The sequence below is a fragment of the Stenella coeruleoalba genome (assembly GCF_951394435.1).
Source record: "Stenella coeruleoalba genome assembly, chromosome: 13".
In the NCBI taxonomy this organism is placed as follows: Eukaryota; Metazoa; Chordata; class Mammalia; order Artiodactyla; family Delphinidae; genus Stenella; species Stenella coeruleoalba.
Genome location: NC_137159.1, coordinates 69,017,002 through 69,041,325, shown reverse-complemented (window position 1 = coordinate 69,041,325; position 24,324 = coordinate 69,017,002). Strand labels below are relative to the sequence as shown.

At 44.5% G+C, this 24,324-nt stretch overlaps 1 protein-coding gene across 4 annotated transcripts; it reads right to left on the bottom strand.

Annotated features, from left to right (window-relative positions):
- Positions 1 to 2,243: 2,243 nt before the first annotated feature.
- GTF3C2 (general transcription factor IIIC subunit 2) lies at positions 2,244 to 24,049 on the bottom strand. Of its 4 annotated transcripts, XM_079941465.1 has the most exons (19): positions 23,568 to 24,045; positions 15,707 to 15,977; positions 15,222 to 15,543; positions 14,342 to 14,627; positions 12,405 to 12,499; positions 11,524 to 11,601; positions 11,279 to 11,377; positions 9,975 to 10,202; positions 9,689 to 9,800; positions 9,375 to 9,483; positions 8,055 to 8,080; positions 7,741 to 7,870; positions 5,612 to 5,756; positions 5,343 to 5,504; positions 5,072 to 5,159; positions 4,301 to 4,429; positions 3,854 to 4,006; positions 3,596 to 3,703; positions 2,244 to 3,287 (listed from the first exon to the last, which is right to left on the bottom strand). In XM_079941465.1, the coding sequence occupies exons 2-19, from the start codon at positions 15,951 to 15,953 to the stop codon at positions 3,069 to 3,071; spliced, it is 2,736 nt and encodes a 911-aa protein (XP_079797591.1). In that variant the 5' UTR covers positions 15,954 to 15,977; positions 23,568 to 24,045; the 3' UTR covers positions 2,244 to 3,068. The 4 variants fall into 4 exon arrangements, with proteins under 4 accessions (XP_079797591.1, XP_079797590.1, XP_079797592.1 ...); XM_079941464.1 differs by lacking the exon at positions 23,568 to 24,045 and having other exon boundaries at positions 15,707 to 15,983; XM_079941466.1 differs by lacking the exons at positions 7,741 to 7,870; positions 8,055 to 8,080 and having other exon boundaries at positions 23,568 to 24,044.
- Between the last annotated feature and the right edge of the window lie 275 nt (positions 24,050 to 24,324).

Below are 24,324 nucleotides of genomic sequence, written 5' to 3'. Positions count from 1 at the left end.
CGACCTCTGTCTGCTTCTGCCCCTTCTCTCCCTGCTGCACGGGCCTCTTAACCTGGATAGACTCTCACTGTTCCCGCATCCCGGAACTGGCCAAGGTCCAGACGTCGTTCTCGGTCTCAGGAATCATAGTTTGGAAACTATTAGCCATAGTTAAATGCGTGCGTGTGTGTTACTTTTTTAAAAAAAAAGTCTAAGTTCTTCACTAGCCTCAACTGTGAGCTCCTGAATGGGTGGAACTGGGTCTTGTTCGTATTTGTCGTCCTCATAGCAACTAGTTCAATGCTTTGTGCACGGTAGCCTTTAGAAATGCTGCGTAAAGATGACTGTTCCATGGAAATAATTCGGATTACAGAACCTCCAGTTTAGATACTAGTTTCATAACTAGCGGGTTTGCAGCCTTGGTCATCAGTAGACTTGAAGCTCCTCATCTGTTAAATTAGGAGGTTGGACTTTGTTTTTCAAACTGGGCTCCTCAGTTTTAGAGCTTTATAGATGTTTGGGGAAGGGGTATCACAGGTTCTTCTTTACCTAAGCTTTTAAAAAATACACGTATACTTCTAGAAAAAGCCACATTTAAACAAGGGCCCACAACTATAACTGTTAGGAAGCCAATAGATGAGGTTATTTCCTAATCCCTTTCCAGCTCTAACATTCTAAAATTTTGTGAATATACTGCAACATCCTTTCTAGGGTAGTGGAAACATTCACAAGGCTGACAGCCTTTGCTTAATCATCCCTAGGGAGCTCACACTTCAGGAGGCAACCATATCTGACTCTTTCAGTGTCTTTACCTGGCTAGCTCCAGCCCCAGTTTACTCAATTCCTATATGATTAAGGCAGGGAGAATCCTGTAACAGAAAACTGGAGAAACACAGTAAGGAGGCAAGAGAATTCGATGTTACAAACATTTAACTAAAGCTTTCTATATGCAAAACACCATGCTAGAGGAGTGAATTTACACTAGTAATAGGAGACCAAATGTGCTAAGTTGGAAAGTTGTATTCTGAAGTCAGACTGTCTACCACCACTCAGTAGTTATGTGGCCTTATTCAGACTGCTTGACCTCTCAGAATCTTATCTTTGTCAAGTAAAATGGGGCAATACCAACCTCATAGGGTTAAATTAAGTAACATATGCTAAAGTACTTGAAATAGATCAAGTGCCTAATAAACTCTCATTTAACCTCTTTTCCTTCCTTTTCTCTTGGGAGCGCATGGGAGAATAATTTTTACTGGAGAAATCTGGGAAGCCCCTTGGTGGAGGTGGAATTTGAGCGGGGGCCTTGAACAATGAATAGGACTTAGGTGGAGATGGTGGAAAAGGACACTGCAGGAGGAGGGAATAGTGTGAGCAAAGGCACAAAGGAAGAAAAGTACAGGAACCTATGGATAGTATCAAATATATATCAGGAGGAAAGTTTGGAAGGGGAGTGGCCTGGGGCAAAAAGGGCTTATGGCAGAGAAAGAGAGCAAGGGCTGAAAGCATTTTCCTGCTTTTCTTTTGGAGGATGAGATTAGGGCAGAGACCCAGCAGCAGAAGCAGGGCTGCCAACACCAACCTACAGCCTCAGTGACATGGGTCCCCATGGAAAGCACTTCCCTACCAGTCCTCTCAAAAAGAAAACTGGCATAACCTGAGCTGGCACAATAGGATGGGGCATACTTGGCCGCTTTGCATTGATGTGAGTTGTCTCTCTGCTGCTAATGGTCTGGGTTGCCTCCAAATCTGTTTCCTCTTCTGTACAGGAGAGGAACTGAACTACTTGATTCCTTTCCTCTTAAAGATTTTCTCACATAATGCTAAATTCCCTACCCTGAAGAAGCAGAAAGCTGTTCCCAGATATTTGGCCAATCAGTCTACAGTGTCAAAGTGTTCTGTTCCAGGTAGGCACTGAACTAATCTCCACTCCCTTAAATAGGAGCTGGCTATGTGTTTTTCTCTATTTCCTGAAGTCATCTGACTACTCCCTGCCCCAAACCTCAGGTTGTACTCTTCTACATTCCAAGACTATGGTCTGCTTATTTCTCCTTGTGGGGTCTATCCTTGCTTAAGAGGCAATATTGCAGTCACCGTGAGTCTGCAACATCCCACAAGAGGATTCTAACAAAATGAGCTATAATACACTACTGTGCTTGGGTTTGAAATACCTCCTATAGTTGAAATAGTGTAGCTAAATGTTTAATAAGTCAACAATGTGACAGTATAATGAAGGATCAAAAATCATGACGTGTAAAAGAATGGTTAAAGTAACTTAAGATATTTAATCTAGAGAAGAAAAGACTTGGGAAACACATGATAGCTATTTTTAAATACTTAGAAGGGCAATCATAGGGAAGAGTGACTAGATTTCCTAACACCCATGGTAAAATTTATAGAGGTATACTGTGTGACTTGATATAAAGGAAGATTTTTAAAAAATGACTGTCTAGGAGTGCTCAAGAAGGGTCAGATGACCAGTGATTGGGAATATTCATAAGCAGGAGCAAGTAAGATCTGAGCCACTGTTCTGTTGGCAGGGTGTCTGTGGTGTGTTCCTCAGTTAAGTAAGTACTATAAGCAGCTTCAGTGCAATGAATTACCATCACCCCCTTGTGGGCCTGTGTGTTGGGTACTCTAAAGAGGAAGTTAGGAAGGCAGTAATATTGGATCCTGGAATATAGTCAGACAGGAGCCTTCATGCAGATACCCTTTCCAGTTCTCCAAACACCCACTCACATGTGGTCTCAAAAACACCCAGTACCTTTACTTAGTTTTACCCACTTCACAATATGCTCAATATGAGCAGTTTGACTCCCAAGCCTAGGTCAGGCCTGAGTGTTTCTCGTGAGTCATAGTTTTATGCTGAGGAGACTTGAGAGTTTGTGGAGGGAGAACCCCCTTGCCCGCGGGGGGCCGTGATGACAGAAGAAGTCTGTGGAAAGAGGGATCTAAGGAGTCCTGGGGAGGCAGGTCTAAAGGTCCAGGCCTGGCAGCATCACTGTCCAGGAAAGCCCCAGTTCCTATGGCTGTGTGCATGGGGCCAGTTGTTCTCAGCAGACTTCATCCTGAGTGTTCTGTGGGGACCACGACTAGGGGCCAGGCAGAAGGCGATGGCTGGTTGGAGGGAAGCCAGGCCCTTTAGTGGGGGAGGCCGGCTGGAACATAGCATTGAAGTGGGCTCGGCTTTCAAGCTGCATACGGTGGCCCAGTGGACAGGTGAGCGCACGGACAAAATGGATCCGAACTAGCCCTGACTGCCCCCCAGAGACCAGCCATCCATAGGAGTCCAGGTTTGGGCTGAATCGTACCTGTGAAGAGAATAGAAAACAAAAGAGATGCTCACAGTTGTTGCTTTAGGGTGAGTCTTAGCTCTAAGAGCAAAAAAAAAAACCCACAAATCTGAAAGGATAGGAGGACCACGATGGGGTGAGAGGTAGGAATGAGAAGACGATGAATGAGGTATGTCTATCATGCTCTGGAGGATGAGAGTGCCGGAGCTGTTTCCCCCGCCTTAACCGTCTCCATTACCTTTTCATCTCCCATTTCATTGCTCACAGGCCCAGAGTTGGGAGGAAATGAGATGAAGGATGGCGAAGATGAGAGATAAGGTTCCTACCTTATGAATAGCTTCCAGCTGCAGCCGGTCCAGGCAGAGCCGTGTTTGCCCCTCTCCCTCCTGCATGCGCAGCATTGGTTCTCTGTGGGGCAGACCGTGGAATGAACTCTGGGGAGGAGGGTGTAATAGGAGAGAGAAAGAGAGCAGCTTCTTAGTTTTGCATCTTTCTGCTGGAACTCCTTAGGACTCCCTACTATACAAGGACTCAAGTTTTTTACTTTTTCTAATGCCACACCCATTCTCCTGGCCTCAGTTTACCAAATCTGTGTCTTGAAAGAGCAAGTAGTGATGGTTGACGGTTTCAGCGTAAGTTCGAGCCTTGGGAGGGTTGGGGGCCCCAGATGAAGCAGAAGAGTGGTCCTGACCTTCAGGACTGTCCTGATATGGCATCAGATCTGCTTTATATATAGGCTAGAAAGAAGAATGTTAGATTAGGTTCTATAATACTGAAGACTGAATAAAAGTAAAAGAGAAAATTGGTTTGGAGCAGGAAAGACTGTAAGTAGTATGTTTAAACATATGTTCAGATGCACGAGGGTAGGGGAGATTATGTATACCTCTATTCTAAGACTTCCAGGGAGAATATCAGGGCTGGGAGACCTAGTACTAATTTGTACTCTGCTGCTAATTGGTAGCACTAATTTGAGAGGTCATGTGGATTAGGACCCAACAGATAGTGCTGCTATTAAATATTCATATACGTACGAATCTTCGATCTACAGGTCGTTTGACATTTATTGGGTTCAGTGCCATATCAGGCAATATAGCTGCAATGAGCTCCCCAGATATATCTCCTGCAGCTATTGTCCCGAGCCAGTCGGATCCTGAAAGACTCTAATAGGAAGAGAGAGACATTTTTCATTCATTCATTCATTCACTCATATTTATTCAGTTCTGTGAACTGGTAACAACTTCACAGTCTGAGGGGGGAGAGACATATTCGCACAAACAAATATGAGTTCATCATAACCCATATCCCTGAAGATATAATTACCACACACCTATCTTCTCCTTTTATCCAAAACTACTGCCTCTGGGACTTCCCCAGTGGTCCAGTGGTAAAGAATCCGCCTTCCAATGCAGGGGACGCAGGTTCGATCTCTGGTCAGGGAACTAAGATCCCACATGGCGCGGGGCAACTAAGCCAACATGCGCCACAACTACTGAGCTCACGCGCCTCAACTAGAGCTCATGTGCCCTGGAGCCTGCGCACAACTAGAGAAGAGAAAACCCGCACGCCACAACTAGAGAGAAGCCCACGCGTCGCAACGAAAAAGATCCCGCGTGCCTCAGTGAAGATCCTGCGTGTCGCAACTAAGACCCTACGCAGCCAAAAAGAATAAAACAAATTAAAAAATATTAAAACAAAATAAACCAACCAACCAAAAAACCCACTACTGCCTCTTTCTGACCACCACTAGGTGAGTAAAGGGACCGTTTTCCTGTGTAATGAAGGTTTGGAAGAGAGGGGCTCACCCAGACAGTGCCTTTTCGAGGAGCAGTGAAGTAGGCCTTGAAACCAAGGTAACCAGCATCAATATAATGAATTCCACAGAGTCCATAACTGTAAGAGAAAGAGAAAAGAAAACCTTCTTTTTTCTAAGGTTAGATTCATTTCTTCCCCCACAATTCAAACTCTCTCAGTGAAACAACCCTCAACCCTCCTTTCCTCACAACCATCTGGCACAGTGCACCCCAACCCTTAGGGCCTGTCCCCAGAGCTCCTCCTCTCTCCATCCTGCCGTACGAGGCATAGCAGTTGTCCTGGGCCACAGTGACACCATTGTAAGGGAGCAGCCAGGCCAGCTCTGTACTCAAGAAGCGCTTGATAGAGTTTATTGGTTCATAAGGTCGTCGAAGGTCCCAGAATTTGATTTTCCGGTCACTCCCTGCAGAGACTAGGAAATGACTGTGGAAAGATGGGAGAAGAGAGAGAGGATCAAATCTGAACAAGCCTGGAAGAGTCAGCCTGTCCCAGTCTTCACCTCCCACCTCCACAACTCTCCTATTCTATACCTGTTAGCTTTGCACCATTGAAGGGTACGCACAGCCTGGTCATGGGCTAGGAAACACTGGAAGGGGTAGAGCTTCAAGGAGCCATCAGAGAGCCGTATCCGCTGCAGAGGCGAGTTCGTGGGAAGGTTCCAGAAAACCACCATGCCTGAGGTAGGGACAGAATGCGTAGGTATTAGAGCCAGGTTCTCCCTTCTTGTTCTAATTCCTTTCTCTGGCTCCTAGGGTCTATGTCGTCTACTCTCAGACTTGATGCATTATGAAAGGCTATAGAGATCATGATTAGCTAGTCAACATTCCCTCCACGGTTTAAAGACTCAACCTGATATTTTTAGTTCCAATTCTCATCAACATAAAAGTAATAGCTTAGTCTGAGATCTGCAGTTGAAAGATAGGTTGAATGAACCCAGTGTCCTCTACTCCCTACTAAATAAAAATAAAGGGATTTTTAAAAAAGCATAAACCTTCCAGGACAAGGGTTGGCAAACTACAGCCCATGGGCCAAATACAGCTTGCTGCCTATTTCGGTAAATAAGTTTGACTGGAACACAACCACACCCATTTGCTTACCTAAGGTCTGTGGCTGCTTTCACTTTGTAATGGCAGAGCTGAATAGTTCCAACAATGGCCAAACAACCCACAAGGCATAAAATACTCACTATCTGAACCTTAAGAGAAATGTTTGCCAACTCTGCTCTAAGGCAAAGAGAACAGGCAAGGAGCCAAAAGCAACAAAATGTAGAGGAATAGAAAACAAATGGACAAATAGAAACTAACTCAGCTGATCCAAAACAAGCTGACCCCTGACCAGGCTGGCAGAGGACGAAGTAATCAAAAGTATAACTTTGATAAAAGTGAAGGACAAACTAAAGAACAATAAGAATTTAATAAACAAAAGTGGGGGGAACCGGGACTTCCTTGGTGGCGCAGTGGTTAAGAATCTGCCTGCCAACGCAGGGGACACGGGTTCGAGCCCTGGTCTGGGAAGATCCCACATGCCGCGGAGCAATGAAGCCCATGCGCCACAACTACTGAGCCTGTGCTCTAGAGCCCGTGAGCCACAACTACTGAGCCCACATGCCTAGAGCCCGTGCTCCACAATAAGAGAAGCCACCACAATGAGAAGCCCGCGCACCGCAACAGAGTAGCCCCTGCTCGCCGCAACTAGAGAAAGCCCGCGCACAGCAACGAAGAGCCAACGCAGCCAATAAATAAATAAATTAATTAATTAAAAAAAAAAGTTGGGGGAAGCATGTGAAGCTAAAACCCCTTTTATACATAAACTCAGGAAATGTAGCATCTATGAGCCTTTTTGAAAAAACTTGACAGTGAATTACAGCTAAGCAATATAAGTAATTCAGCAATGGAGGGGGAGACCGAGATGAAAGGACTGGTGGAGACAGGCAATCATTTTCAACATAGAGTTAAGATTAAGTAACTCTGGGAATTAAGATAGCAAAACAGCACTGAGTATCACATACCTTGACAGTGTAAGAACAAGACCACCAAAAGAAACACAATTAGGAGATTGTGAGAAGGATGACAGGAAGCAGTGTACAAGTGCTAATTCCCTTATCACCCTAGCAGAAAGTCTGCTGGTGTGTCTAAAAGTGAAACTGTCATTTAAAAACAATAACAACCTAATAACGCCAATTACTTAATGTTATTTATAATTTTTTACCTTTTTCCTTTTTAATCTTAAAAGTATCTTTATGGAACTAATCTCTCTGTGGTGAAAGAACATTTATTGGGACCTTAGCTAATTTTTCAGTTTCACTTGCCTTTTCCTTCCATAAAGTTAAAGTATAATTAAACTTAATACCTTTTAATTTAAAATAGTATCTAGAGTATGATCCCATTTTTACAGAATTCTTTATCTCTCCATCTAATCTTTTTATCTTTATACATGCATAGAGAGCAGCATGAAATGATGTTTATCTACTCAATTATTTCTTTCTGAGTAGAAAAATTCTAGTGACTTTTTTTCTCTTCTTTGTGTATTTTTACACTTCATGAAGAGTTACAAGTATATAATGGCGAACACTGAATCAAAAAGGAAACCACAACAGAAAAACAAGCATATATAAAAGTTTCAAGAGCGGTAGCTCCTTATGCTCTGCTTTGCTTTTCACCATTGTAATATCCAGCAGCCAGGTGGTGGTGGGGCCGGGTGGGTATCCAAGCCAGGCTAAGGCACTGACCACACTCAGAGGGGTCTGATGCTTGCATAGACCCCACCTGAAGGGTTGCCACACATTGGACCTGCAGGGACAGGAGAGACAAGGCTAGGGTTAGGGATAACTACTGTTTGGAACAAAGGCTCCAATCCTTGTTTAATCCAGCAGGAGGTGGGAGATTTTTCAGGTGGAAGGAGACTCGCTGTGCAGTCAGTAAGGGAGGCTCAAGAAGATGGAGCCTTGGCTAAGGTAGCAGGTTCCTCACTCACCTTATAGATGGCAGGCTTCACTGCATCTGTGAGGGAAGAAGAGCAGTAACTGACACTCTGAATCCAGAGGACTGAGGTCCTAATTAGGCCTTGCTCTTAGGCCAGCACCCCCAGCCCTTTCAGCCATGCCCTTCCCTCACACTCTTCTCTCTCTACCATCAAATGTATGAACCTGCCCCCAGATTCTCCTTTCCTCCTGTTCTATATGATAGTGCCCTTCCTCCTATCAGAATGGCTAACCCCTCCACTCGGCTCTCTTCTCATCCCCTCCTTTTCCAGAGCGTGGCTCATTTGGTTACCCTCCCCTTCTCCTGCCCTGTCCACTTTCTCTCTCCCTATTGGGTCACTCTCACACTCACATGTAAACAGGCACTCTTGTCTTCTATCTAAATCAAATGAACAAACCAAAACCCTCCTTTACCCATTATTCTTTTTTTTTTTTTTTTTGGCCGCGCCACGCAGCACGTGGGATCTCAGTTCCCTGACCAGGATTGAACCCACGCCCCTGCACTGGAAGCACGGAGTCTTAACCACTGGACTACCAGGAAAGTACACCTTTACCCCTTTTTCACCTCCAGCCACTGCCCTCATTTATATGATCCCCTTCACAGCCAAACTTCTGAAAGAATTGTCTATACATTTCTGTCTTCACTTCCTCACCTCCCACTCCCTCCTCAGCCAACTCCTAACACCAGACCACCGAACACGGGATTTCTCAGGGTTCAAACCTAGGTGCCCTCTTCTTTAATTACTCAGTGCTGTTGAAAAACAAATAAATTCAACCAAATAGGAGCTGCATTTCCTGCCCCTTCCTCTTTGTGTTCACCTTCACAAAGGTGAATATAGAGGGAGAACTCTATATTCTCTCTCTCTCTTCACAACAAAGAGAGTGTGTTTACGTGTATGTGTGGTGGTGAGGGCAGGAGAGGTGGAGGACAGGATCTGGGGAGGAAGAGGAATATGGCGGGGGAGACAAGCCCCAGGCGCAATCCTCAGCCTTCAGCAGCTCTTTACACAGCCAATTAACTGTGGTAGCAAGAGGGGGAAGACCTGAGAGCACAGGAGAGCAAGGAAGGCGGGGAGATAAAAGGTAATGTGCTGAAAGAGGGCAGTTACAAGACTGCAAAAGAGAGGACTGCGTGCAGGCTGCCAAAGAGAGAGGTCAAGAACAACACGTGTGAAGTCAGAATGGGAGGAGTGACTCGGTAAGGCTTTGTACTGGAGAGACTGGGCCTGGAGGAGTTTCAGGGGAGACAGACAGGCCCTGCTAAGCTGTGGCCACAAATCCAGCAGCCCCATTCTCCTTGCTGTGCTACTCACCTAGGGGCTGCTGAGCCAGCAGGGCCTCGGGATGGGGCAGACTGAACAGCAGCACCTTCCCATCTGAGCAGGCAAGAGCCAGGAGACCCAACCGGGGCAAGAGAGGAGCCTAGAGGGTAAGACCAGATCTGCACTGAGGCTTGCTGCCTTCAGGCACCTCTCAGAAAACTTTTCAGGTTCTGGTCCCTGAAAATATGATATGGAGTTGCTGGAAAAACTCCACCCACCACTCTCTAACCTCCCTCCCTCCCAGAGCCAGCCCCTTGGTCCTGGCTCTGAGTCCTAGGGCCATCCCACAATCAACTGGGAGGTACCTTCCGAGGGGTGCCTGGAAGTTCCCACGCTCCACTGGGGCAGAACTTGAGGTCCCAGATGCAGCCGTGGTCACAAGCAATCCCATAGACAAAGTGGGCTCTGTTGCCAGGACTGAGGAGAGAAAGCATGTGGGGAGAATGGGTGGGAAGGAGGGGCCTGGAGCTGCCAGAGCCTGCGCTCCCCTTGTCTCAACCCAATCCGAGCCTTGCCCCCTTCCCCTGCCCAGCCCCATCCTTCTCTCCTCCTCAACCACCCTCCAATGGCAGTGTCCCAGCCCCACCTCACCAGCTTTCTTGCTGCAAGGTCCCAAGGTCCCAGAGCTGGAGCAGCCCAGGGCCCGAATAAAGCTGGCTCAGTGGGTGTGTCTCATTCATGTCAGGACTGGAGAAAAGAGCCACATACTGCGAGGCTGCTGCCCCCTCTGGCACTGGGCACCAGTCCAGAGCCCACAGCGGTCCCCCCGTAAAGAAAGACACATCCCAGCGCTCTGGGTGTGCTGTGATAGAGCTAAATCTGGAGAAAAGTCAAAGATGGGATGAAAAAAGGAGTTAATAAAAGGTAGTAAGGACTTCGGTAGATGAATGGATAAATAAACTGTAATACACCCAGACAATGGAATATTATTTCACACTGAAAAGAAATGAGCCATCAAGCCATGAAAAGACATGGAGGAACCTTAAATGCACATTACTAAGTGAAAGAAGGCCATATATGTATGATTCCAACTGTAAGATATTCTGGAAAAGGTAAAACTATGGAGATAGTAAAATGATCAGTGATAACCAGATGTGGGGGAGGTGGAGGATGAATAGGCAGAACTGAGTATCTTCAGGGCAGTGAAAATACTCTGTATGATACCACATTGATGGATACATGTCATCATACATTTGCCCAAGCCCACACAATGTACAACACTAAGAGTGCACCCAAAGGTAAACTATGGACTTTGAGCTATTATGATGTGTCAGTGTAGGTTCATCAACTGTAACAAATGTGCCACTCTGGTGAGGGATGTTGATAATGGGGGAGGCTGTGCATGTGGGGGGCAGGGAGTATATGGGAAAAACCCTCTCAATTTTGCTGTGAACCTAAAACTGCTCTTAAAAAAGAAAAAAAAAAAAGTAATGCGAACAGAATGGGAGCTCCACCTGGAGCTCCTGTGAACTGACTTAAGCAAGCACCGGAACACCAGTCACAGTCTACAAGTGAAACCAGTCCTGGCCACCATCTGTATCTTCCTCCTTTCCTTCCCAAAGTCTGTCTAGTCCTAGGCTTTCCTTCAAAGATGACAGGTTGTGCATTCTGGTTTACTACAGTGTTCTCTCTAGGGCCAGTTTGTCTAGGTCTATCGGAGTAGATGTGACCTTGAAAACTGGTTTTACCCTAAACCTCCTTAGGCTCCCTCAGTCTGGCCAGCAGCGATAAGCACTGCACATTCGAGGGGGCTGACCAGATCTAGCCAGCACTCCTACCCTTGGGACCTATTGGACCAGCATTAAGGGAAGAACAGGGCCAACCTATCATCCCTTTCAACAATCATTTTTCATTTTCCTGTCTCCCAGAATCAGAAAAAGAGGTGCAATCGTCACCTGTTTATTCGGTAGAGTGTGCCATCTTCAGGAAGTCCTTCACGTTGTACAGAAAACAGTGGCGACTTCTCCTCCTGGGGCAGGTAGTGAGCTGCCTCACTGGGGGAGGGCAAAGGGAATAGCCTAAGTTTGGAAGAGTTTCATCCATCCTGGGATTCCCATTATAAATCTAGAGTCCTCTGTTACCCTTCTGTCTCCAGTGGTGTCACCCCCTCCTAGATTTCAAAGATGTTTCTTCAACTTACAGTTCAGATAACAATTGCCACTTCCAGGCTAAAGGAATCCATTCTGCAAACTCCCAGTATGAATGCTTCTGTTCTCGGCTGGAGAAACAGAAGCATCATGAATGAAGGAAGAGAGAAATTCTAGAGCAGCGCTGCCCAACAGAAGCAGCACTGCCCAACAGCAGCTCCCAGTGATGGGAGCGATCTATCATCTGTGCTGTGTAACACGCTAGCCACCAGCTGCAAGTAGATACTGGGCACTTGAAATGTGCCTAGTGCAACTGAGAAACTGGACTTTTAATTATATGTAGTTAATTGAAAATGAAATTTAAATGGCTTCATGCAGCTAGTAGCTACCATATTGGACAGCACAGCTCAAGGGCTCTCGCCTTGGACTTCCTTCGTGGCGCAGTGGTTAAGAATCCACCTGCCAATGCAGGGGACATGAGTTCGATCCCTGGCCCGGGAAGATCTCACATGCCGCAAAGCAACAAAGCCCATGTGCCACAACTACTGAGCCTACGCTCTAGAGCCCACGAGCCCCAACTAGTGAGCCCGCATGCCCCAACTACTGAAGCCCACGTGCCTAGAGCCCGTGCTCCACAACAAGAGGAGCCACCGCAAGAGAAGCCTGCGCACCGCAACGAAGAGTAGCCCCCGCTCGCCACAACCAGGGAAAGCCCGCACAGCAACGAAGACCCAATGCAACCAAAAAATAAAATAAAATAAAAATTTAAAAAAAAAGAGCTCTTGCCTTTGGAGCAGTGCCTTTTAGTTATGAATGTCTTCACAGTGTTCTACGCTGCAAGTGCCTTGCGCCCTTCCCATAGCCCCACTGCTAGATAGTCCTTTGCACTCCTCCACCACCCTTTCATCCTCAGCCCCCGTTCCCCAAGCCTCACAGGTCCTTGGTGAGATGAAGGCACTTCCAAACAGGAGCCATGATGTGATTTGGTAAACCATTGGGAGCCACTCCCCGGCAGTGTGGCTTCTGCTTCTGAGGATCAAATTGAAGAGAGTGTAAGGGAGAGAATCTCATAAGCTGGAGAAAGTCCCCAGGAGACCGCTTTCCCAACTTTTACTTTTCTTGGCATTACTTCCTCTCCAACCTTTTACCTATCAGCATCTTAAAAGATTTGTATCTCAACCATTACAATGACTTCTTCATCTTCTGCTCTTATTCCTCCATCAAAACCGCAAAACCTGCTCTCTGTTTTCTGTTCATCATCCTTGGCATGTCTCCATGGCACCTGATTCAGAGGACTCCTTTTGCTTCTTGAAACTCCTGCCCTATGGGGTAGTCTCTCCTTATTCCTCCCATGTCTCTCCTTATTCCTCCCACGTCTCCTTCGCAGGCTTTCCCTCCTCTGATCCATTTGGTCAGTGACGGTATTTCCTAGAGGCCCTCTGTCTCCTCAGCCCTCAATACACGTACTCCTGGTAATTTCATCCTAAGTCTCATGGCTTTGACCACCATTTTAATGCCTGATTATCAAGGCTGCATCTTAGTAAATGTAAACATTACTCAGTCTCAACTTTTCTACAAATTCTAGACTCAGTGTGGTGCTGAGCCGTATTAGAGCCTGAGGCAAAAGGGAAAATCAATTATATGGTTTCTATCTTTATTTAAATTTTTGATATTTTCTTCACTACAGATTTGTTGCATTAATTTTGATTTTTAAAATGTTGCATCGAGATATTTATCTTGATTACTGGGGGTTTTGGTGCTCCCTTAAATGTTGCATCTGGGAGAAGTAAGGCACTGGTCCCATATATCTGACTGGCAAAGAGACATCTCCAGAAGGATGGCCCTTGATCTACCAGCACCTCGAACTCGACATGTCAGAAAGTAAACTCATCACCTCGCCTGCCCACCTTCCCCCGTCCTGAGTCCCCCACTCTTTCTGTGTGCCCAGGTTCAGTGTATGAGAGCACCATCAAAGCTGGAAACTCTTACTCCTTCAATTCCCAACTGCTATTAATTCTCTTATATATCTCTTTTATCTGCCTCCCCGTCTTCTCTTCCTTCACTGCTTAATTTAGGCCCTCACTAACTCTGGAGCACTAGAGAACTGAAGCTGTCTTCTTTATTGTCAACTGCAAATTAATATATTTTCCTAACTGATCATGTTATTTTTCTACCTAAAAACCTCTGTTGTATAGAGTTTCTGTTTGGGATGACAAAAGTTTTGGAAATGGATAGTGGTGATGGTTACACTACATTGTGAATGCACTGAATGCCAATGAATTATACATTTTAAAATGATAAATTTTGTTTTATCTACTTTACCATAATTAAACACACACACACACACACACACACACACACACACACGCCCTTTGTTGGCTCCTATCAGTTTTAGTCCTTTCATCTTCTCTAGTTTAATCTTCCCCACCACTTTACCCCAGGCCCTATGCTGCAGCCACAACCAATTTCTGGGAAAACCATCCCCTCTGGCAAACTTCTATTCCTTTCAAGACCTAGCTCAAGTATCATTTCTCCATGAAGTCCAAGCAGTTAATCATCCTTCCTCTATACGCCTAAAGCAGATTGTTCACTCCTGATGCAGCACTTATTACACTGTGAGCTTTGTAAAGCAAGACCTTGTCTTATTCATGCTTGTGTTTCCTAGCATAGAGTAGATGCTCAACATATGAATGAATAATCTTGTTTAGTTACACCCGCAGCCCCTACAATCTCAACTGTGTTTGAAGTTGCTCTTTTTTCCTTTTACCTGTTTTGGCCATCCTAGTTACTAGGCCAAAGCTTCCCTTCTAGGCGTCCTGCTGACCCCCTAATAATCCTGCTATCCCCATTCACTCCGTCTATTCAGGTTACCCCTGAAGTGGATGCTCGTGCGGTGCTTCGGGGCACTGTAGGCTCGGGGTCAGACGAGCTCTCGCTTGGGGCCTCACTTTCTTCTCCATCTTCAGCCTCAACCTGGAGAACGAAGTCTTCATCCCGTGCGGTGTCATCCTCTTCTTCTCCATAATGACAGGCTGCCTGCTGCTGGTTCTTCTTGGGTTTGGTGGGGCTGCTCACCTTGGGGCTCTCAGGACAGGATACTGGAGCAGGCAGGGCTGTTGAGAGCTCTTCAGCCAGTTCCTGAAGATACAGAAGTGCCCTGTAGGATAGGGCAGAGTCAGAGCAACACTCACAGACACTTAACCGAGAGCCCACTGTGCCCGACACTTGGCTGATTCTTATCTCACTAGATCCTCCCAGTGACCATGCGAAGTGGCTATTAATTTCCCTTCCCCTTTGATAGATGTAGAAAGAGAAATCCAGGAAAGTTAAGTGACTTGGCCAAGATGATTCAGATCACATATGTGGAATCTGAACCCAGTTCTTCTGACTCCAAGTCCAAAGCACTTTTCACTCTACCACAGTCAAAGATCATTGAGGGCAAAGGGAAAGAATGGAAGGGCACATATATACTGACACATATTGGGCAGTAAAATTGCAATGAAGACTTGGAGGACACTGTGAAAAATGCGATAGGATATGAGGTACAGAAAGGAACCTCCCAGATAGACAAATTTAACCACAGATAAAATTGCTGTGGTAAGAGTTAGAAGATTGCTCAAGTCCCCAGAACCCAGACACCGCCCCTGCTTACCTGACACCTCATCACAGTCCACTCATCTCTCCAGCATCTGCCCCACCCTCATCCCTTCACCCAGCCCCCCTCCACCAAGCTGTGCCCCGAAATCCTTACACTTGGGCAGCCCTTCGGCGGGGTCGTTCCCCAGGAGGGGTCTCAAAGTCCTCAGGGGGCCTCTTTGGATGTGGAGACTCTGGCTGATCTAGGCCTTTTGACAACTTCAGCAGTAGCAGATCTGCCTTGGACTTTCGACCTCGTTTCTTAGGCATGGGGGTGGACAGAGGGTTGGACTGATCTAAGAGACCAGGAACCCGAGGGGCTGATGGAGAATTAGGCTGCTGGGGCCTTTTGGGGCCTTTCCGTGTCCTACCACCTCTCTTCGGGCCAGGCTTTGAGGCCCTAGGCTTTGGGACCTTTGACATCTCTGAAGAAAGATCTGTAGAGAAGAATATGGGTCTGTGAGATGGGACCAGAGCTCAAGCCTCTTTGGAACAGATTACATCATACCCAAGTTTGTAAGGTCCTATGAGCTCAACCTGCTCTCGTTCATCTTAAGCTGAGCATGGGGAGATAAAAAGCTGAAAGGTCAAGGGACATACCTTGCTGTTCCAGTCTGGAGAGGGTTTCCTGTTCTGGAGGGAGCCTCCTCTCATCAAGAGAATCCTCAAATCCAGGCAAAGGGGTAGATAATGATGTCTCTATGGAAGCCTCCACACTGGTTGTTTCTGAAGAGGCCTTGACATCAAGCTGTTTTAGCACCTCTTGTCCAGGAGAGTCTACCACAGTCATGTTCCCCACGGGGCCGGCCTCCTCCAGAGCAACACAGCCGACCCCGTAGGGATCCATCAGCACCCCCTAAAATGGCTGCGCCTGCATATAAGAGACATACAAGTGAGTAGAAGGTAAAAGCTATTTGCACTGGCTCAGATTTTTCTACTTTCCTGTCTTTCTCTTCTCACAACCATTTCTCCAACCTCCCCCCACCTTCCCCACCAACCAGAAACCCAAGCTCTCTGATCATTCATTCATTCAGCAATAATTACTAAGCATATTCTATATGTCAGGCACCATTCTAGGAACTGGTAACATGACAATAAGCAAGACAGACAAGGTCCCTGACCTCACGGAACTCACATGTTAGTGGAGCTGACAATAGACAAACAAGCAATAATAAAGCTACCATTTATTAAATGCTTACTATGTGCCAAGTATTGTACTAAGTGCTTTATTTAGATGATTTAAAGTGAGTGAACAATTATTTAACTCCTCTCCCTGAAACCCAATGAAATGAATCATCCCCTCCCCCTCAAAAAAAAAAAAAAAGAGAGAGAGAGAGAGAGAAAACCACCTGTTATGAATGTAGGAAAGGGCCGCAAGTTTCTAGAATAGACTATAACGAATAGCTGCCAGATACTATAAAGTTTACATCAAATTGAAGGAGGACAGGATGACTAGATCTGACATCCATCTTTGTGAATATTAGTCAAGGTACAGATTTATTTAAGAATAAGTAATTCTCTAGTGTCCTGCTAGCAATCTTTCAGCTGGATGGGGGAGGTGGTAGCCTATGAGACAATTAAGGAACATCCTACTACATTAAGAGACCATTTCCACACTGAAGAATAGACTAAAAAATGGTCATGAATCTTCATTTTCTTCAAACCCAGGAAACCAGCTGTGCAACCATGGACCAAAGTAAACTGACAGAGATAAACAACACTGACTACCAACCCAAAAACCTGAGCAACACAGAACTCTGCAAGGGCCCAGTTTCTGGCCAGAATAACCTACTTGTCTGTAACAAAAGGGAAGAAATAGCTCAGATCCCAGGAAGAACCCCTCCATAGGTCTATATATGTCTTAAGGATAAAGAACTCATCAGCCTCAGTGGAAAAGTGTGCTAATACAAATACCACAAGAAATATCATACAAATTAAAGTTTCCAACTGTCTCTCTTGAGGAAGCTACAGTCTATCATTATAAACTATAACAATAGCCAACTCTTTAACTCAGGTGCTAAGGATACATTATAACATCATATGCTAGGGATATAGTATAACACTATCAAGGTAAATTGAGGTCAATGAGAATCCACCTACATTGTTCTCTGGTAAACAGCAAACCCTTAGAGAACTACTCCATTCAAAATTAGTAATAAGCAAAAAGGATCCAATGGGACCTATGCATAGTTACTATGGAAAGAATATAAAGGACACAAATGAAAAAGGTGAAAAGTACCCTTTCAAAGAAAGTCTCCAGAAAACAAGAAATTTTCCAACAAAAGCTTCTATTCTTTCAAAAAAGCCAAAGAGACTGTGGAATCCAAGATTTAAGAGACCAAAGAAGAGATAAAACAATGGCAAGGCAAAAAAAAAAATGAGCTGGCAGTTATAAGGAAAGAAACTGAGTAAAAGAATAAAATCAAAGAAATGAAAACCAGAGAAGCAAAATGCTGAAACTATACATACTACTGAAAAGACAATCAGTGATATGAAAGACATGTTTGAAAAAAACCACACAGGTTGTAAAGAGATAAAAGTGATTAGTGAGAAGATGATATGGATGAAAAGAGAAAGTGGAAAGCCAACATATGAATAATTGATGTTCCTGAATAAGAGAGAAGAAAAATGGGAACAGAAAAAAAACATGTTCAAAGACCTAACAAAAGAAAATTTCCTGAAATGAAAACTAGAAATGTGTACTTTCCTAACATAAAGGAAGATCTCAGTCTATAGATCAAGCGGGCTTATGGTGCAAAAGGAAGACGAAAATCAATAAATACTCATTAAGACCAAGAAATACAAGTGAAGATACTAAATTTCTCCTACAAAGAGAGAGAAAAAAAAATCAGGTCAGCCTCAGAGTTCTCAGAAACATTTGATGCCAGAAGATAAAGAAACATTAAAAGGATCAAGAGAATTCTTTACTTAACTGTCATTCATGTAAAGGTAATGGGATGACATTCTAAATATGCAAGTTTCTAAAAAAATACACTTGAAGACCTAATTTAGCCAATGAAAGATAAATCAATATAAAGAACTTGCTAATGGAGAAGTTGTGTTATTAAAAGGCTGGCAGTAAGGATTTAACCCAGTGACACATCATTAACTGTGGTAACTACAGGTATAAAACAGATTATAAATTAAAAATTTCAATGTCCCACAATGTAAAAATACCAATATTCTGATTGTAGTAGATTGGGGCAAAAGAAGTTGTTCTTAATTTTGCTTCTAAGGCTGACAAATTGAAAAATATAGATTTACTAATACCATTTTTTTTGGGGGGGTTGCACCGTGTGGCTTACGGGATCTCAGTTCCTGGACAAGGGATTGAACCCTAGCCACGGCAGTGAAAACCTGGAATCCTAACAACTAGGCCACCAGGGAACTCCCTACTAATACCATTTAGATGTTTAATAGAACTAAAAACAGTATACTATATTGCTTCCAAAATACCCAATAGGGCTAAGAAACGGAAGGAATTTTTTAAAAGACCACATAATAAAAGATCATTAAAAATAATGGAAGCACACACACACACAAAGAGAAAAGAAAAAAAAAACAACACAAAGGTGACAGAAACAAGATAAATAAAAGGAATTTATTACAGGGTATTAAATGGTTCACATCAGTGGTTCTCACAGGGTGGTCCCAAAACTAGCACATCACTTGGAAGTCAGTTAAGTGCAAACTTCCAGTCCTACCCCAGACCTACTGAATCAGAAACTCTGGGATGGGGCCAGCACTTCATGTTACAGCAAGACTTTCAGGTGATTCTGCTGCATACTCAAGTTTGAAAACCACCTGCATAGAGGATCACTGGAAGGGTTGGGGAAAAAACGTTTAGGAACAAGTACTTGTCAAATTGAGAAGTTGTTTACAGCTGCTGGTTCAAGAACCACATGGCTTCTCCTCTGCCATGGTGGGGAGCCAGCAGCTGAATCAAGAAGCCCCTGCCATAGCTGATGGCTCCATAAATAAGCTGCTTCTGCAATAATCAGAAAGTGACCAACTGAGGAAGACTCTTCTCTGGCTCCCAGATCCAGAGCCGTATCACTGCCACTATCTGCAACAGCAAAATGCATGCCTTCTGGCCTGCCTCCTCTCTAAACCCAAGTCCAAATTTGAGTTCCTCAAGAGCACATTTGATTGGCAAGGCCTAAATCATATTCAGAATCTTGGATGGAAAAATTCCAGGAAATGAAATTTCTAGCTTTCCAGGCTCTCAGATGGAGGGTGCTCATTCTCTCACATCCCACTTACCCCAGGGTAGAAAGTAGGATCAGTAATTTCTCAATTCCTCTCCAGTGTCAATTCTTGACCAATAGTCCTCCCCATCTTGTAAAAACCTTGTTCCTTCCAAGCTCGTAAAGTTCAGCTAAATCACTGCTAGTCACTCCACTGTCACACCTGAACCTTGTCAGCATATAAAACCTTTTAACCTCTAAAATCACTAAGACACCCAATATCTGATCACAACCTCCCATCATTACAGCTAGACTGCTCAACTACTATCACTATATCTATTCTTTAACCACATTAATTAATCCACTGATCTCTCCAATTTCTCCCTATGTCAGCCACAAACCATCTAGTTTAGACTTCTTTATTTTAATCAGACTCTTGTTGATATTACAAACTTCCTTTCTTTTTGTCTTTTTGTTCCACAGGCCCGGCAAAATTCAAGCCTGGATGAACCAATCACCCATCTTCTCCATGGGAGCATGTAAGCTAGTTGAGCACTAGCGTTCTAGTTGAGCACTAGTTGAGCACACGTTCTCTCTAATCAGCTCCCATACCCTCTCTCCTCCAACGTCTGATACCCTAGTCCTCAGCAGATAACTTAGCCTCAGATTTCTTAAACAATCAAAAACCATACTTCAATTTCTTGTCAGATAACCTAACACTCCCTGCCTCTGAGCCCCTCATCCACTTTCCAAAGCCAAACTTTCCACTTGTGTTCTAGCCCCATGCCCCCTCCTGCCCCACCGAAAGAAAATGAAGATGTTTATCCTTTTCCTTTCCATTGGCTCCTTCTAAACAGAATTTAACGGGAATTCCCTAGTGGTACAGTGGTTAGGGCTCTGCGCTTCCACCGCAGGGGACATGGGTTCAATCCCTAGTGGAGGAACTAAGAACCCGCATACTGTATGGTGCGCCACCCCCCACTCCCGCTAAAATAAATAAAATATGTGCCTCCCCAAAATAAATAAATAATATAAAATTTAAAAAATAAACATTTAACTATTTTTTAATTTTCATCTTAACACAAATACAACTATCCTTCAAACCCAGTTCTCCAACTAATATCCTCCTGCCCCTCACAGTCAAACTTTAAGAGCTGTCTGCCCTTGATGTTTTAATCACCCTGCTGCATCCTAACTAGGAGATTGCCCTCAACTCATCACTGAAGCTAAAGTGATCCATAACTGTTGTGTCTATTAGTCCAATACTCTTCTCAGTCTCATTTAACTTGACCTCTCAGCAGCACCAAGGCTCCTTACCACTTGTTTCTTGAAACATTCTCTTTTCTTGAGAAGTAATTCAAGTCCAGTAACCTTCCAGATGTTTACAAAATTTCCTGTCTTTTACAGGTGTCTTACACCTGTTTGGTAGCTTTTTTGCTTGTTTGCAAACTCACTTTTGTCCCTCCAAAGTATTCAGTTTAGTTTGCTTTCTTTTCTTTTTTAGAATTGTTTTTATAAAATCTTTAGTTGATACAAAATACTTATAAATAAGTGTAGAATATAAAGAACAACAATAAAACACCTGTATATCTGCCATGTTTCAACTTACTTTTAATAGAAACAGTAACTCTTACATACTCAAATTTCCTTAAAATTTAAATATATGTCACAATTATATAAACATAGTGACAAATCAACTTATATTAAAAATGTTCGAACCAATACAATGACTCTTGGCAAGCATTCAGTTCAACTACTTAGAGTGACCGGGCCTATAGGAAAAAAATCTACAGGCTTCGAGAATTCAGTGTGCTATGGGCATCAGTAAAGTATGCTTTATGCAGGAAATGGAAAATGTCAGTTAACAGAGGGAGCTAGTTAAATGGAATCAGTTAAGAGAATTTCTACATGTCTTAAAGATTTTTCCATATCATTTTTCCACATACATCTTTTTCATTCTTCTTAGTTACTATATGGTGTTCCATAGGATTATAGTTTATTTGGGTATTTCCCATTTAATGGACAATTGGATTATAATACTATTACAAATAATACTGCAGTGAATATTCTAGTATAGATCTCTTCATTAATGAGAAATTATTTTTCTAGAATAATCATCTGAAGTGGAATTACTGTACTGGGTTAAAGGGTATACACATTTCAAAATTTAATAGATACTGCCAAACAGGTCACCAAGGTGAAAAGCAATTTATACTCTTACTAACTGTAAAAATGGGTATACCCATTTTACCACCCCTTGTCAATCTTTGATTTTTGCCAGTCTGATGGGTGAAAGAATTCTTCCCTACTGTATTTATTTGCATTGTCCTGGTAATAATTGAGATTAGCAACTTTTTATATGTTGGACATCTGTCTTTTATGAATTGCCGATACACATAATTTGTCCATATTTCTACAGGACAAATTGATCATTCCTTATTTATCTGTGCAGTTATTTATGTTGCAAATATTTTCTCTCTGTATCTACCTTTTAAAAAAACTTTGCTTATGTTTCTTGCTAAACTGAAGTTAAATTTTATGAGTTAAATTTCTCAGTCTTCTCTTTTCTGGCTTCTGTTTGTGTCTTTTTTTTTTTTGGCCATGTTGCATGATGCGGGGATCTTAGTTCCCTGACCAGGGATCGAACCCGTACCCCCTGCCGTGGAAGTGCAGAGTCCTAACCACTGGACCACCAGGGAATTCCCCTGTTTGTGTCTTAAAAAGGCATTTCCTACCCCACTGATATAATATCAGAATATAAGATATCTTCTTTTATTTTCTTCTAATAATTTTTCTAGTTTTGGATTTTACATGTAGCTCTTTAGCCCATCTGGAATTTTCTTATCATAAGAGATACGGGTATTTACTTATTCCATATCTATCTTCCTTAAAAGTTTCATGAGATAGGGCTCTTGTCTATCTGACTCACTATTGTATCTAGAACCTGGTACGTGGTAAGCACAATAATTAACCTTTGTTGATTGAACAACTAACTTCTCAAGGTACAAAAATCTCTAAAAGGATTCACTTCTCATAGAAGGCATGGCATTGGTGGTTAATTTCTATTTTTGACTACACAATGCAAATCCTGGACACAAGTAAAGGATGTTTAGTAAATGTGTACCAGAGTTTATGAAATTTTGCATCGGCACCCCAACTTGTCTGGTTCCCATGCTGCTCCAAGGCTGCCAGCCTGATCTCCCCAGATGTGGAAAATGATTAGATAACACTGCTCCTCAAGTATGGAGTTACTTTACACACACTGTTTGGTCTAATACATTGTCTCCCAAAGTGTTCCTATGGTACAACTGGTGGTATGCAAGATGATTTCTGAGATACAAAAATGAACGATTTTATTTGACTAATTGTGTTTTTATTTTAACTTGTATATATAAAAAGAAAACTATAACTAGTCCATGAAACCCATGGTTTCATCTACATTGTTTAGATCAAGACTAAAGCACTTAAATCTTAAAATTAAATCAATTTAAAGAAAATTACTAAGAAAACAATACTACAGTTGATAAGAAGGGGTGGCCAAAAGAGACGAAGGTACAGGAATGACAGATTTGTGTAACAATATGCCCCTGGGACTATAAGCCTTGGCCATACCCTGCACCCCTCTAACAAAGTGAGTTACCACGGGTGAAGCTGAAGTCACCACCTCTGCCTTCCCCAACAGAAAGCCAAGTTGCTGCAGGATAAAAGGACTAGATTGGGAAACATAACTGGCCCCTGGCTGCGCCAATGAGGTTGCAGCGCGCGGGGCACAACCCCCAGGGTTAGAAGAGCCTCACCGAGGAAGAGGCTGGAAAACAGCAGAATGAAAAGACCGACCCGCTACCTCTCTAGGGGTGACCGCCTGCCCTTTCTCAGTCCTGGGCGTCGGGTAGCTTTCACCACTAGCCTGTTCGGGAAGCGAGCCCTGAGTTTCGTAAGGCTGAGGACTACGGTAGGTTCGCAGAGTCCGAGGGTTGCAATGTAGGCAGCGCGGCGGCCGGGACACAGGACGAGGTGTTACAGACACCGCGTGGGGAAAGAAGGCGAGACCCGAGGAGAGCAGAGATGGGGGATGCACGGTTGCCACCGTGGGTTAGGGAGGTGGGGACCACGACGGTTTCCGGAGGAGTTCAGGGGCTGGAGGTCGCGATGCTGTGCAGAGGCGGAAAAGCGGAGCCGGAGTTGGTTCCCAATATCTTAGTGCTACCGAAAAAGAAGTGGGGTGGGGGGGTAGTAATCGTGGGGCCCCGCACATCCCGCTGTGGTACACTCACCCTCACCAAAGTCCTTCCGGAAGTCCAAGTTCGAAGATGGCGCCGCCTGTCTGGTCGCCGTTTTATGACGAAATCTGGTAGCTACTCTTCATTGACGTCCCCCCCCCCGCCGTGTACAAGGTAAACACGTGGGCTTGGTTGGGAGTTTGTGCCCCAGGACGTTTTCTAGTAGACTATGTATCCCATAATGCAGTGCGGCGAGCGTCCCGAGCCCTGTCGCAGCGGGCGCAGCTCCCAGGCCTTAGCGGCGCAGGGGACGCCGCTGCACGGCCTTATGGGAATTGCAGTGTCCCGAAGGGAACTGACGCCTGCGCGGTGATAGTCGTCGCGCCCCGCCGGTTCCCACGCGGCTTCTACTCGAGCCTCGACACTGCGAGTGCCCAGGCCTGAGTGTCGCTCCCGAGCGCGGAATCCTGGCTTTCTGTCGAGACTACCGGCCTGTGGCGGGCAGGGACGGGCCGATGTGAGAATATTGACCTGCAGCCCCGCCGTCGAGCCGGAGACTGGAAGACAAAGGAATCCTTGCCTCGGGGGACGACTCCGGCTTCCCCCTCAGGGCAGCCCCCAGCAGATCCAGCCACTAGTGAAGTCATGGACCCAAGACGGAAACACAGTGAAAGGGAAGAGCAGTAGAAAAGCCTGGCATGGGGACGCTCTACTCAAGTGATCCTCGGGCTTGGACCCACCCCTTGGTCGTAGGCCTTGCCCCACTCCCTCCCTGGGAAGTAGGATGCTGCTGGAGAAAGAATGTAACAAA